This window comes from Varroa jacobsoni, unplaced genomic scaffold, assembly GCF_002532875.2.
Source record: "Varroa jacobsoni isolate VJ856 unplaced genomic scaffold, vjacob_1.0 contig03623, whole genome shotgun sequence".
NCBI lineage: Eukaryota > Metazoa > Arthropoda > Arachnida > Mesostigmata > Varroidae > Varroa > Varroa jacobsoni.
The window spans coordinates 15,276-30,179 of NW_019215055.1; the positions used below are offsets into that span (position 1 = coordinate 15,276).

Consider the following 14,904-nt stretch of genomic DNA (forward strand, 5'->3'; position numbering starts at 1 on the left):
AAGAGGTTAGACACCTGCGGACCTGCGGCAAGTCACAAAGATATGGTTGAAATCACATTTAAGACAACTAAGCTATTTCAGTGAAAATTGACGCGAAATTAGTTTAAAATTTTATTTAAATTATTCGAGCTCGTATATGCCCCCTCCACATAATCGACTTTCGTCGGAGGATAGGCTGGCTGCGTGCTCCATGTGAGCTCTGTTAACACAGTTTGGAACTAACTCGTTCGAGTATGCCAAATTGAATTATTTCAGATGACTGATAGAAAACTGAATAAAAATATTAAACTTGTTTTACCAGTTTCCGGACGACGGCGGGCAGCTTCTGCCGAATCTGACGTTACGTTAAAGGAATGCCCGTCTTTTTGCCAAAGAGGCACGGTAGCACTGTCGCAGAAGTACATTCTCTATAGAATAAATGCACGAAGCCCTACAACAGAAGGAGGAGTTCCTATCGAATTTCAAACAGCAAAGGCTTTCTTTGACTTTTCCTCCTAAAAGTTGTAAGCCCAGAAAGCAGACATCGAATGCAAATGTGTCATGAGCTAGCTAAATTAAGCTAACAAACACTTAGAGAGGTGGGTTCATTTCAGTAATGTGTTGAATGAAATTTCATCGCTCCCGTAAGGGCAGGTTGTATTTGGTCTATATTTGTTAATTGTCAACGCGCCGTACTGTATTTATCTAGCCCTAGTCAATGTGCGTGTGAGAGAGATCTTTGTTGAATAAAGTTTTGACGTTGGTCTCTTAGCAACGAATCAACTAACGCCACATTATTCCGGCGAGTGTCATGAAAAGGTCCGATGATGCTACTAGACTAGTTCGCGTATATCGTCGTTTTTAACCGTCGATTTGTGTTGTTAAGATGATTACGGATTATAGCCTTCCATGAAAGCTCCTTATTCAATATTCATAGATGTAATAGTTAGGAGAAATTAGGGTAGCTGAAATACTTCCTCGACTTTTTAGGAGTCGGTTTGTGGTGCTCACAGTGTAATGTGTTGAGTTGTTTAATAATTGATCGTGTAGTATCATAGATTAGTGCGCGCACCAATGTGAAACAACAAGAAGAAGTTGTTCCCCATCATGGTAAAGTTATACAAATAGTTCCAGCACCAAGTGAATCTTAGCAGTGGCCCAGCGATCGGTTGCATTAATCTGTTATATGGGTGTTATATATATATTAATAGTTTTATGGGTGGACGGAAGCTGTATAGTTAGGAAAGTGTCAATAATTTTTGGTGCTATCACTCGTGACACTGTAGTAATTGTTTAGGTTAGAGGATATAATAGCACTGTGAGAAAAGAAATAAAAAATATATGGTATAAGATAATATGCCATACACACATATATATATATATATATATATAGCAAAAGCAATAGTGCATTTCGTCTAAACTTTAATAATTCCCCAGCTCATGTTGCCATGAGTCATTGTTAAAGGATGAGAAGTCTTAAGACATGTACATGAGAACGGTCGTACAGAGGGTCTCTACTTCGATCGAAATACTCGGTATACAATTCTGGAAGGCTTATTTTACATAAAGGCGCTTAGTGCATGCTATATTACGTGTCGCTATTACGTGATGAATCGCAAGTATTACTTTCATCAGGAGGCGGTAGATTCCTGTATTTTTAGAAAGACGACTTTTATTTATGATAGAACAGTACCGGCAGGGTTTAAACGTCTACACGTTTCCTTACAGTTAAAATGTGGTTTGATTGGCGGTTATCCGCTTTCTGGAGCGCAGTATTACTACAGCGTCCATTGTTATCGATCGCTCAGGAGTGCCCGCGCGGATGGCAAGAATTCTCTGAATCGTGTTACAAATTCTTTCGCTCACCGCCGAAACTCCGCGATGATGCACGAGAGCTGTGCCAAACTTATAATGCTCGTTTGGTCAGTGTCAATTCGTACGAAGAGCACCAGTTCATTGTAAGATGGCTCCGGGCTAACGACCCACAGCATAGGCGCTGGTGGACATCCGGCTACGAACTCAACGGCGCGTGGTCTTGGGACGGAGATGGAACATACTTTTCAAACATTGACAACTTGTGGCTACCTGATTCAGGGAATTTAATTTGGAACTACGCTGCATACAAGTGAGTCTCTCTAGGTATCGAAATAAATAACTTGTTTCTAAATTGATTGATTAAGCAGTGTGTACAGGCGACTTGCATCATTCTTACAGGCCGTTTTGTTTATGATCTTAACAGCTACTCACAATTTAACCATCGGTGGGGTTTGGAGAGAGCCTCTCCTTCGGATCCTCTGGCGCTGATTTGTGAAATATTCAAAGAGAATTTGCACCAGATCATCTTACAGGAAAGAACGATTGATTACGGGGTAACTGAGTTGGATTCAGAACGAATTCCTCGTGGTCCTTATTTTACTCTTGATCCAGTCGATGTAATTTTCGATCAGAGCGGTCGGTCACAGGTAGACCATGTTTCTTTACGCTGTGTCGCCTCAGGATATCCAGCTCCTACATACAAATGGTACCGGGTATGTATTAAAGTTTAAACTTATTCGAGTAGATGTTTCTTTACAAATAGAGCTAATCATGTTGTCGTCGTTTCGAGTTGTTTCTGAATAGATAAATAAACAATCACTAACCAATAGATGATCACCACTTAATTGCAGTTTCGAAAAAATAGGCTCTGTGACATTGTTTTGTTCATGATATTGTCATACATGTTTTATGCAAGCAGGAATCGTTCGAGGGTGATGATCTTGTCGCAACTGAGATCGATCCCTTATCGACTGATCGGTATACTCAGACCGATGGAACTCTTATTGTGTCACACCCAGAGCCAAATATCGATCGTGGGAAATATCACTGCATGGCGGAAAACAAGTTCGGAAGAATAAAATCGCGCACCGTCACTCTTGGCTTTGGATGTAAGTTCTTCTAACCCATTGTGTCTAAATAATTGGCAGTATGCTATATGGATGCATTCTCAAATCTCTCTAAAAGTGAAATTACAAGCGACCTGTATTGAGAGGCCAAAGAACCGTTACCCTTTGTTAAAACTAGCGTATCGAGTCTAACTTTTATTCCTACAGTTTTGGTTTTCTATGCTCAAAACTGATCCACTAATAAAATACTGTATTAGCGTCGTATTTACCACGTAGAAGTAAGCGAATTTAGGAACGGAGGGAACGTTGATAGTTTTAGTCTAGCTAGATCCAGCATAGCCTGTATAAAGCTGCAGATCAGAGAGCATATCCTCTGATATGACGATATGGGAATCTCATATCATTATTACGTGTGTCACATCGTAAAAACAAAACAAAATGGAAATAGTGAAAAGAAAATATCGGGAAGAAATAGAAGTCAGTATTGGAATTGTAAACCTTTGAACTTGTTCGGAGACTTAGGGTCCCTAAGGTGCTCCTTAAATATTTTTAAAGAACATCAGCCTTTGACTATTTTACTTGATCACTGAGCGTGTGCGTCTGTTATTCTTTATATATAATTTCTATCTACTAAACAACTAATTTTTTATCAGAAACACAACTTTATAGAATTGAGCATGAGTCGTGAAGAAGAGAGTGAGCTAGAATTCAAAACGAAGTGCAGACGTCGATTTAGCCACATTCGTTTTATCATACAATTCTTTATTAATAAGGTAGAAGAATCCAAGTATATTCAGGCACAACAAGTCTTAATTGTCTTTATCAGAGTCGACGCCATTTCCGCCATCGAAGTGGACTTACTAATGTGTTGGTTTTATCTTAACGTTAACAAAAAAAGGCTCCCTAAGTCTTATTCTTATATGTATCGAAATCTATGATCGGAGTATTTTTTAATTTTTTCTTCATGTTTATATTTTAATTTAGCACATTTAGCCGTTGTTTCTATATGAACAAGTTCATAGGATTACCTCTTTTTAGTTTCTAGCATCAAAGAAAGCAAGAAAGAAGTCTTGCTGAGCTTATCTGGCATTTTTCCACCAGACCTATGAAACCATATGAGCATCTAACAACTTTTATTATTTCCCTCAATTGCTTATTTCCCTGGCAGCTTATTTTCCTGATTGTTAATTTCAGGCGGGTTTTCTTAATTTTTTTTTTAATGCTCAAATTTTAGCCAGCGTGGTAGTATGCTTGTCAGTTACGGCTATTATGGGAGCCCACTCAAAGAGATGCACCTTAGGTACGTCGCCCTTTGTCACCGAAGTATTGATTTACTCCATACGATATATAGTTAATGTGTAAACTGGAATTATATTATAGTAAACATGGTTTAGTATACTGATAAAGTCGGATTAGCTATTTAGGTTTCTCGGCAATAGCTTTTTCAATGCGGTCAAATATCTCGTCTGCGTTTACGTTCACCAGCCACTTGTTTGGTGATTGGTCAAAACTCGGCGAGTAATAAATGTCGATGTTATCTCCGCGGAAATGTATGGCGAAGTGAGCCCCGAAACCGGGTCTTGCTATCTTCTTCGAACTGTCGATCAGAGAGAGAAGGCCTGATATATGAATATCAGAAAACGAAAATGTGGTCAGCGACGGCTCAGGACTATGGCGAAGCAGTCGAATTTCGTCAAGAAATGTACGAAATATCGGCTTGCTGAACGTAGCGGTGGCAAACTCGGTCAGTGCATCATAGATTTCAGGGCCGAGGAATTGCCCGTCGGGCAAACATTCGAGATTGGCCAAGCCGAAAGGCAGGGACAAACCCAGCTCACGAACCGAATCTAAACTATCTGCAATGAGGATGCCATATAGCAATTTAAATTCTTCTGGCAATGTAATATTCAACTGTTGAATTATGGTCGTGGCCACCTGTTTCATGCAGCTGGGTATGGACGCCGCAAATGTTTTTTCACGTTCAACAAATTCGCTATAGTTCGGATCCATCGGTTTGATCTCCATGTACGGCATGATATTTGACGTATATTGCAGATCCAGTATCTCCATGATCAGTTCAGCAGTGCGAATACATCGTTGCTCATTAGCCGCTACTACACGACCGCGGGCCACTAAATCTATAAAAGGAGCATAAGTTTGCAGCAGATGAGTACCCAGAGTCGCAACTTCCTTTTGACCCTGCGGAGTAAGCTTGCCAAGCTCATAAGATCCTAACTCTGGTATAGGAACGAGCGGTTGACGTTCGCCATGTCTTAGAAACAGAACCACATCCTGTACATTTTCCAGTGATGGCTGCTGACTGATGCTCATGACAAGAACTAGCGCAATGACGAGTACGGCGATGAGAAACACAACAGTCACAGCACTCTTAATCATCTGTAGCACACTTCGAGCTTCGCATCCAACCAGATTTTCAGTGCTGAGATCAAGAGAGTGTATCCCCGAAAAAGAATCGGTGAGAGCCAAACTACCGTAGTTCGGCGGTCCTGCTGCCGTTGTTGCTGCTGTTATTAACGCCGATGTCGTGACCGGCGTGGCAATGTATTTCGGCGAGCTCATCTTGCAGCTAATACGTACTTCCCCTTCTCAATAGAAATCGGACTTAGCCGAAAGGATTCCGGCGAGAACGTCAAGACAAGCTTAAAAACCAGCTTGGCCTTGTTTGGCTCAATATGACGAACTCCAGGAGCGAAGGAATGGTAAGCGGATGACGGCATAGCTACCAGCTGCAACAGCTGCAGCAGGCGCCGATATCAACAACATTGACACCAGAGAAAGCCAACTAGCTGTAAGACCTTCACGCGCCCGCTGTAAACGCGATTGTCGCGAGGGCTGCGATAACAGCAGCAACGGCTAAAGTCGGCTATTTGTTGACTCGTTTGCACTTGATGTCAAACGACCGGCACTGCCAAGTGGCATATGGTAAAGTTGACTGTTTCGCCGCTTGGACTTGTTGTCTCGCTCACTAATAGCCATGGTAAGATAGTGCGAGGCAAAAAGAACAGCAGTCCGGTGTAACGAAAATGGCCGCTGCATTTAAGGAAACAGACAGATAAAGGGTGAGGGTAAATAGAGTGGAGTATTCTCGGACTTGCTTGGTAGTGAACGGGGCGACAAGGCGGATAATTGGCGCTTGCTGATCGTGTACCGAGGAAACCTTTTGCCATTAGAAGCCAGCAACTTGATAACTGTCAACGGGGAGTGCAATGGGATTTGGATATGTGGTGGAGAGTTGGTTGATGTTTAAAGGTCGCCTTTGATAGACTTTGGCAGTTTTACATGGGATCATACTTCCTACTGAGAGGATTGCAAATATAAGCAATAGAACTAGAACAGACGGTATTTGTTTTAAACAAAATAGTCCTATGAAGCATGACTGTTAAGCACATTGTCTTGTGCTATATTTTCCCTAGGCAAAACTGACTGTATGTTGTATATATGTTTCAGAACATGGGTAAACACTTCGCAGGACCTCTTCTCATTATTCGATGGAAGCAGTAGTTGTTAAATTTTAGGCTAAACTAAACCGTTTGCATAATTACAACAAGGTTATTTAAGCAATGGGACCGACTGTGTGGCTTATTTATAGCGGAAGCACATAGGAGCATGGTTCTCTTAAACATACTGTCCCAATAAATGCATTCAAACAATTGCTTATATATATGCTCTGTGTTGTGGTAACTACTGAGTTGATCTCGAATGCTAACCTCTTCTTCATTAGTGACTTCAATTGTGTTGTGAAATCAATTCTGTCTATTTTGTCAGTAGATGCTTCATGTTTGTAAAATTGTGCGCTCCTATTCCCTCCTAAACCCTCGATTCGTAAAAAAGGTAAAGGTTAGTTTCAAGGAAGTGTTTATATAAACATATATATATATAAATAAAGATTTATTGATGCATTTTGTTTGCAATAACTGAAATATCTCAGCCTCTTGCACTGATATTGTTCTTGAGTCAGCTGCAGTGCCGGTAGCACGGCAGGGAATTATTTAGAATCTGCTTGTTAATTACCCTGCTTTGCTCTTTCTAAAGTCGTTTGTCATTATAGTTTGAACAGGAAAACTATATTTTAGCTAAGCTATTATCGGCAAAAATAGGTGAGATCGGTAGTTGCATTAATATAATGCATTTGTTGGCAAACCCTGAATAAGAACGGCACCTTAGTCTGTTTATCTATATATTATACTTAAGTTCTCATTGCATATAAGAACGCTTCGTAGAAGAAGGAGGAGGAGATTGATACCAAATGAAATGCGTAGGTGCAAGTGTTTCCATTACATTTATACATTGGGATTTACAAGGTTACTTTGCCATGAGCGAATAATGCAGCAACTAAACTACTGCCGCTTCGCGCACTATGAGGAATCGGCTAGAATAAAATTTATAGATGTGATTCAGTAAAACATAGTAAACTTAGCGTCAGTTAAACTAAACATTGTGAAATCTCCGTTCAGTACAACCGCTCGGCACTGCTTCGCAAGGCTGGCCTTTTTTTATATTATTATTATTATATATTAATTTTATATTCTTATCTCTTTATCTTTCGAATTAATTGCAGATATCGGTGAGTTTAACAAGAAACGTACAATTGATAGGGGCAAAGAGTATTGGGGAAAATCAATCGCATGCGATGAACCTCAACACTATCCCAAGGTCAACTATTACTGGACGCGAAATTCGTTCCCGAATTTTGTCGAAGAGGATCAACGAGTGTTTGTCTCGCATGATGGCCATCTTTACTTCAGTTCCCTTGAGAAAATCGACAACGGAAACTATTCGTGTAACGTTCAGAGTGACATCTCGGACACTGGACGGACGGGTCCATTCTTCCCCGTCATTGTTGAACCTGGCTGTAAGTTTTTTTTAAACTGCAAGTCAAAATAGTTGTTGCTGGTCTTCGTTACGTTGGATTTCTAGTTCAATATTTGCTTAATGCACAATATAGTATGCTATAGTAGCGTTATGGAGTTTGCAATTGACTGCATAATATTGTAATACGTATAATATCTGTGACGGGATTAGGGGAATAGATAATTGTAGCAGATAGTTCACTGTTCGCCACAATAGCGAAACACTACAGTCCTTGCGATAGAAAAAGTTTTTCGTCTTGGTCGTATCTCGATGGCCTTTTCCCTGCTTTTAAACTTAAAGTACTGCTAAGCCATTATGTACCCTTGCACAGATTACAGGACATCTGCTTATCGTGTGTCAAATTTTTTAGAAACAGCGTAAACAACGCAATATAAAATAACCCCAAAAAGTTTATATCGTTAAAGCATAGTATATGTAATTAAAATACTAAGTCTTGTGAATAACATTGGAGCGTGTTTGATCTACTAGTCTGGACACAGTCTCTTTTTTCTTAATCCAAGATTTTTATCTAATGAATTTATCTTTGCAACTCTTTTTTAAACTTCAGCAAGCGGGCAAAAACTTTTATTTCCGAATAACTTCCCCAAAAGCTTCCCGCAAACTGTGTTGGCTGGTGATCGAGTGAGACTTGAGTGTGTCGCATATGGCTATCCAGTGCCCAAATACAACTGGACCCGGGTTAATGGAGACTTGCCATATGGAAGTCGCATTGAAAATCACGGACGTGTACTGATTGTTCCAAAAACGCGTGTTGAGGATGAAGGAGAGTATATTTGTAGCGCTATAACTAGCCAGCAATCAATTCAAAAGTCCCATCACCTTTCTGTCCAGGTAAGAAAAGCGCACTACGTTATTTGAAGTATCCAACTAGTATACGTCCAAAGCCAAAGGTCATATATTACATTTTAAATGTAATATATGACCTTCGGCTTACGCCGCTTCAAATTAGACTCGAGGCATAGATTATATGATAATAAGGTATTGACAAGGCTGCTGAATGTCGTTGTGGGAAATATGTGGTGACACTAAGGTACGTTCATTACTAAACTGCGTTTTGGTATCGTTCATGGCTTGGAAAATAACTATATATAGGATAGTATTATAATTTAATCCGCCCACAAAAATTCCGAAATTCAAATGGAACTATGCAACTAAAATTCAATCTTACAGAATGCATCACAACCGTTAGTTAATTCGTCAAAACAACTATGTGTCACATACGCCACTGCTTGATATTCAGGACATCGGAGTTTTTTTTTGACCAGAATAAGGATGTTTTCTCTATTGCCACGCGCCCTTACTACGTATATCTCTTACAAAAAAAGCCAATATGAAGATAATGACGTAGATCATTATTCAAATTAACAGAGCTACCGAAAAGTTTTAATGCAAGGAGGGCAACTTAAGTAGCACTTAGACCAAAAAAAGGCGAGCTTCAAATTAACTAGTTCTTCTTATGGCCAGTCACTTCGTTACTTGAAGTAATGGCCAGAATTGCCAGCGATTCGAAATAGAGACACCACGGCTGTTTTTTGGTAAAACAGGTTTATTAAACATTTATTTAATATTGTGATATTCCACGTGAGCTTATTGCACATGATATTTTTTGATATAATCTAATACATGCCAATTTGTTGAGTCCTTGAAGCCCTATTCGTTAATGCGGGCAAATTTTCCGCAGGCAATTCCTGAGTTCACGATTCCCCTTGAGAATCAAATTGTCGATGAGGGCGCTTCGCTAACATGGGACTGTGAAGCATTTGGCATTCCTGATATTTCCTACGAATGGTACTATAATGGCCGGTCTTTAAACGATACGAGCAATTTGCACCGTCTCGGCCGCTATGTCATCCATGACAACGTCCTAATCATACCACAAGTGATCAAAGGAGGGGAAAAGGACGGTGGCGATGAGGGAATGTATCAATGTATGGCAAGAAATCAGATTGGGACAACTTTTTCGGCAGCACAGTTGAAAGTCATTGGTGAGTTAGATATAGGTATGGTTATAAATCTATGACTAGAAATGTGTGAAAAAATATTCCGTCGCAATTATAGCAGCTAAGTTAACAGCCATCTTAAATAGAACAACAGTTTCTGATGTCCGTTAGGAGACCTCTTATTACCCTTGAGATTGCTTTGTGTAATGGAAGTTCTACTAGCAAATCATTGTGCATTCCTATTTGACGAAACTATCTTTACAAAAAAGTGCGCTCAATAACTTTCTGCATTATTAATTTAATTCCCTCTAAAATTTGCTAGAGTTTTGCATCGGATCTGATTAGGTACTTCGTTTGAGTGTATTGCAATGCAGGTTGCTGTTGTATCCGTTATCTTTTGTAGTTTCTCTACTTGCTGGATTTCGAGCTAATTAGATTTTAGCGAAATGGTTATATCTTTGGAGAAACACATACTTTTTTTTATCGTGCAATCTTCCACAGCTCTTGCGCCAAATTTTCGCAAATATCCGCTTGAAACGGAGTTGTACGCGGCAGAAGATGGTAACGTGACAATCGCTTGCCGACCTGAGGCTGCCCCTTTTCCCGAGTTCCAATGGCGCAAAGACGGCTACTCGATTGGGGCACTTGGCGGGGGTCGAGTCCACGTTATGCCAAATGGCTACCTTCGGATCAATCCGGTCAGACATGAAGATGAAGGCAATTACACATGTTTTGCAAAGAACATTTATGGACAAGACTGGTCCTCTGGCAGACTGATCGTTTTACGTAAGTACGTTTCTGATCCACCCATTTAGCTGCTTTTGTAGCTGCTGAACCCAGCGCCACCTAGAATTTTGGCCTGTAAAGCAATGCAATGACATGTTTAGATTCCAATACCAAAATCCAAGGCAACGTCGTTGCGTTTAGACACCTGTCTAGTTTTAATTGTATTCATTTCCTCTTGCTTTTGAATGATTCTGGGACGGTGTCATCAGAGTTTAGATTTAATAATTTATCGTTTTAGTGCTCTGCAAATCAATGTAATTCGTTAATGCATCGCAATGATTTCAATTAATTATAGCTCCACCGATCGCCTATCAAAGTCCTCCCCCACGGCTGAGTGCAGTCGTCAACGATACAGTGGTGCTCGTTTGTGAGGCTCTCGTGTCTCCACTGCTTGACCTTTCGTATGTATGGGCGCACAATGACCTTAAGATCGACTGGAAGACGAATCCTCTCCATGAATACAAATACTCCATTGTAAGTTTACATAATTTCTACATCATTATTCAAATAGATAATACATAGAGTGAAAGTGAAAAGTTGAGTAAATTGAGCGTAAGTATTTATTAATAAGTTGCCACGAACTGAGACAGGTAGGTGCCGGTAATTTGGTGATCCGAAATGTGACCTTTTCGGAAGCTGGATTCTACCGTTGCACTGCGAAAACATCTATAGGCCGTGTGGAAATGCATAGCGAGTTGATCGTCATTGGCCCGCCTGGCCCAGTGGGTGCGGTTAAGGCCGAAAGTGCTAACGAAACTTCGGCCTTGATCACCTGGACAGATGCATCGACAAATGGCCGACCTTTCAAAGGCTATCTTATAGAAGGAAGAACAAACCACAACCATACGTGGAGGCTTATTGCGAGTGAGTTGAAGTAAATCAGAAATATGAAAATATAGTTTTATGGTTTATATTTATTTGTAGAAAACGTACGAGGCTGATGTTATAGTTGATTTAGATCAAGAAACAGCTATCGCTAAATTTTTAATCAAATTTCTCCTTGTGCATTGATGTATTGGACTGAAAATTGAATTAATAGTAACCGGTACTTCGCAAAATGCAAAACTAACAATAGCGTCTATGCTTTTGTGTCTTTTGACTACCTCAATTTGTTCTTCTTCTCAATTAGATTAACAGAGTCAACTTGCTGCCATTTGCTACTTTTCTTTTGGGTTCGACAGAGAGTAACTGTACAGTTGCGCAATAATATATCGTATATTCTTACTACCCAACTAATTTTCGAATTGCTATTGATGATGCCGTTTAGACTATACAACAGGAGACCGCTTTCGCTTGGAACCGCCATTCCGGACATTTCGACGCTCCTATCAGCTGCCTCGTGGATCACTCTCACCCTTTAGTGGATATGAGTTTCGCATTGCTGCCTACAATGATCTGGGAACCGGCGAGTTCTCTGACCCATCGCCAGTTGTGTCGACATTGGAGGACCGACCCTATAAATATCCTGACCATGTTGGGGGAGGCGGAGGCAAAGCTGGATCACTTACCATCACCTGGGATGTGAGCTGAATTTTCCATTCATAGTAGTATCACTGCTCAAAGATCTAATACTTCAAATGTAATACTTTTAAGTATTTGACATAACACATACTGATGCGATACAATTACTGGTGCGTTTCCTACTTCACTAACCAAATGTTATTCGAAATTCTTTATGTCATGTGTGCAGCAATTGCATGCCGAGGATTGGAATGCACCGCAGATCTGGTATATTGCCTACTGGCGACCGGCAAGCGAAAAGGGTGAGTTTAACAAAAGGAACCTCAAAGACTATGGTAATGTCGGACTTTATGTAGTGAACGTCGGCGAGGAAAACTACTTCCGTCCTTATACTGTTATGGTGCAAGCGATGAACTACAAAGGAGCCGGTCCTCTCTCAGTTGAGACCGATGTGTACTCGGCCGAAGCTATGCCTCAAGTACAACCAACTGGTGTATATGCAATTGCATATAACTCAACCGCGCTTAATGTCACCTGGACCCCACTGGATGTTACAAGGGAGAAGATACGAGGACGACTCATTGGGCACAGAGTAAGTGGCATACCAGTACCTTTTGATGCATTAAAACAACTTAAATTTCTTTGGTCTCTTTAACTTTATTTCTTATCAGTATTCACTATCGTTTTGAGATTCATGTACAGAGTTGAGGTTTTTAATTCAAACTAAAGAGAGTAATGTTGAGTGAATGATCGCTGGACGTCTACTACAACAAGTTGCGTTACAACCATTATGTATATGATTACTCTGAATGTTAATGCCTATTTATTTATCACCGTCATCATTTACAGATCAAATATTGGCGCAGCGATGCCGATGCCGAGGTTGACTTTTTGGTACTACTTAATCGGGGCTTACGCAATTGGGCCCTAATTGTCGGTCTTCAACCCAACACCGAGTATCGTGTAGCCGTTATGGCATACAACGATGCCGGCAGTGGTCCGGAGTCTGAGTACTTCATTCAAAAGACATGGAAGGCTGCTCCACTACGTCCTCCAACATCCGTTAAGGTCCGAGCCATTGGTGATACTTCGGTCAAAGTCACGTGGCGAGGCGTGGTACCATCTATTGAAGAGGAATCGATTCAAGGATATATGGTCCGCTACTGGGAAGCCGATCAGGATTATACACAAGCAAAAGAAGTCCGACGCGTGTTGGATGTACACAGTTCCGAGCTGGATGCCATCGTCTCTGGTCTCGTCCCTGGCAAAGTGTACAAGCTGCGAGTACTTGCGTACTCGCTGGGTGGAGATGGGAAGATGTCGTCTCCTCCATGGGAATTCCGGCTCGGAGAAGGTGTTCAGTCGCCATTAACATCGGCAGCATCACAATGCATACCAGCTTGCTTTGCATCTAGCCTGGTCGTGGTACTTATTGCTAAGCTCCTGTGCAACTGGTGAGATCCATCTGTCGTCTCTTGTCAGAGCGAGAACGAGTGAGAGAACTCTGAGGTAATCTGTACTAAAAACCCGAAAGGGAACATCACTTTAATTCGACACTACTATTAATAATATGCTGTAATAGCATTATGTTGTACATATGCATGCCGGAGAAAATATGGTGAGAGTCGAGAATGTTTAATATAAACGCGTGAAAGGGTGCAATTGAGTGACACATAAGTAGCCGGTAAACGTGGAGTGGCAGCTATTATTTAAAAATTCACGCATAGAACGATACCTACACACCCTTACAGAAACTCACCCTCAGAAAGACGAAAAAATGTGAACATGTGTATGAATCAAGTAGAGAAACCGAGTGCTGTTCTAGAATCACGGCGAAATAAATGAAATAGTCTCAACGTTTGCGATGAAATAGGAAAAGAATAGCGTTCAGACGCAAATAGTAATAATTTGATAATTACAGTTTAATGCAGGCGGAAAACTTTATAATTAGGGGACAAATGTTGATACTGTTACAGCACAAAATAATGTAACGATATTGACTGTACTAACGACTTTGCCGCTTCTTGCTCTCACTATTATCACCAGGGATAGATAGTAGCATCTAATATTATATGTATAAATTAATAAGATATAACAAGTAGCATTACGTAAGGAAGATTCGCTTTACATTAAAAGCGAATAAAAAGCAGAATGTATCAGAAATAAACTTTTTTATATTTTATACAACCTCTATTTTGCTTCGTAACTAACGAAATTTACTGGCAAAAATTGTTGGTCATATCAAAGTAATATCTTATATCAGTGAGTCAGAAAATATCAGGGCAAACCAAGCTTTGTCATTGATTAGGCTCTGGCTCTAATAGCCGGTCACATAAAACGGACTGGTAGTCAATAGCTATGGTTTAAACATGTACAGTGAAGAGAATCATAAATGAAGGTCGATCCATAATGAGGCCATTTATTAAAGAAACGAAATGCAACACAAAAATGGCCATATTTATATAACTTAAGCCATGGGCAACTATCCTGTTGCTTTTTCAAGGTGTGCGTAAATATAAACAACGAAACAAAGCATCGTTATACATAATCATACTACGGATCAACATAAATACCGCGTATATACTATATAGCGACTTCTCTTTGAATAGATTATCTATGCATATACATCGACCTTCTGGATAGTAATATACATACGAAATTGCTTCATATATCAATTCCCGCGTTTATGACTAGATTTTTGTAGACGCATAATATTTCGACCTTTCCGATTTGGCAACAGCTGGTCAAACAGGTAATAAGATAAACAGGTGGGAGGAAATCGACGAACAGTCCACTCCGATAAGCAAAGAAAGTACAGATTAAACTGGTAATGTGAGTTTTCTCTAGCAGTCCATCCACTGTGTGAAAGCGAGCTATGGTACGGTATCGGTACCTGTTTTTGTATAAAAGATAGATGCTAGAGAAGTTCAAAATATGCAACAAGTAATGCATATATCTTTATA

At 40.2% G+C, this 14,904-nt stretch overlaps 2 protein-coding genes across 4 annotated transcripts; one reads left to right on the forward strand and one right to left on the reverse strand.

The window, feature by feature from the left end:
- The first annotated feature begins 185 nt into the window (after positions 1-185).
- Positions 186-14,132, forward strand: Cont (Contactin). Of its 3 annotated transcripts, none has more exons than XM_022854499.2 (13): positions 186-578; positions 1,708-2,104; positions 2,219-2,507; positions 2,714-2,903; positions 7,441-7,734; positions 8,302-8,585; positions 9,436-9,739; positions 10,196-10,480; positions 10,776-10,954; positions 11,071-11,344; positions 11,748-12,001; positions 12,171-12,533; positions 12,791-14,132. In XM_022854499.2, the coding sequence occupies exons 2-13, from the start codon at positions 1,713-1,715 to the stop codon at positions 13,397-13,399; spliced, it is 3,717 nt and encodes a 1,238-aa protein (XP_022710234.1). In that variant the 5' UTR covers positions 186-578; positions 1,708-1,712; the 3' UTR covers positions 13,400-14,132. The 3 variants fall into 3 exon arrangements, with proteins under 3 accessions (XP_022710234.1, XP_086829538.1, XP_022710235.1); XM_086973412.1 differs by lacking the exon at positions 186-578 and adding an exon at positions 649-798; XM_022854500.2 differs by lacking the exon at positions 186-578 and adding an exon at positions 862-1,089.
- Positions 3,589-5,876, reverse strand: LOC147751801 (uncharacterized). Its single transcript, XM_086973414.1, has one exon. The coding sequence runs from the start codon at positions 5,439-5,441 to the stop codon at positions 4,278-4,280; it is 1,164 nt and encodes a 387-aa protein (XP_086829540.1). The 5' UTR covers positions 5,442-5,876; the 3' UTR covers positions 3,589-4,277.
- Positions 14,133-14,904: the final 772 nt, after the last annotated feature.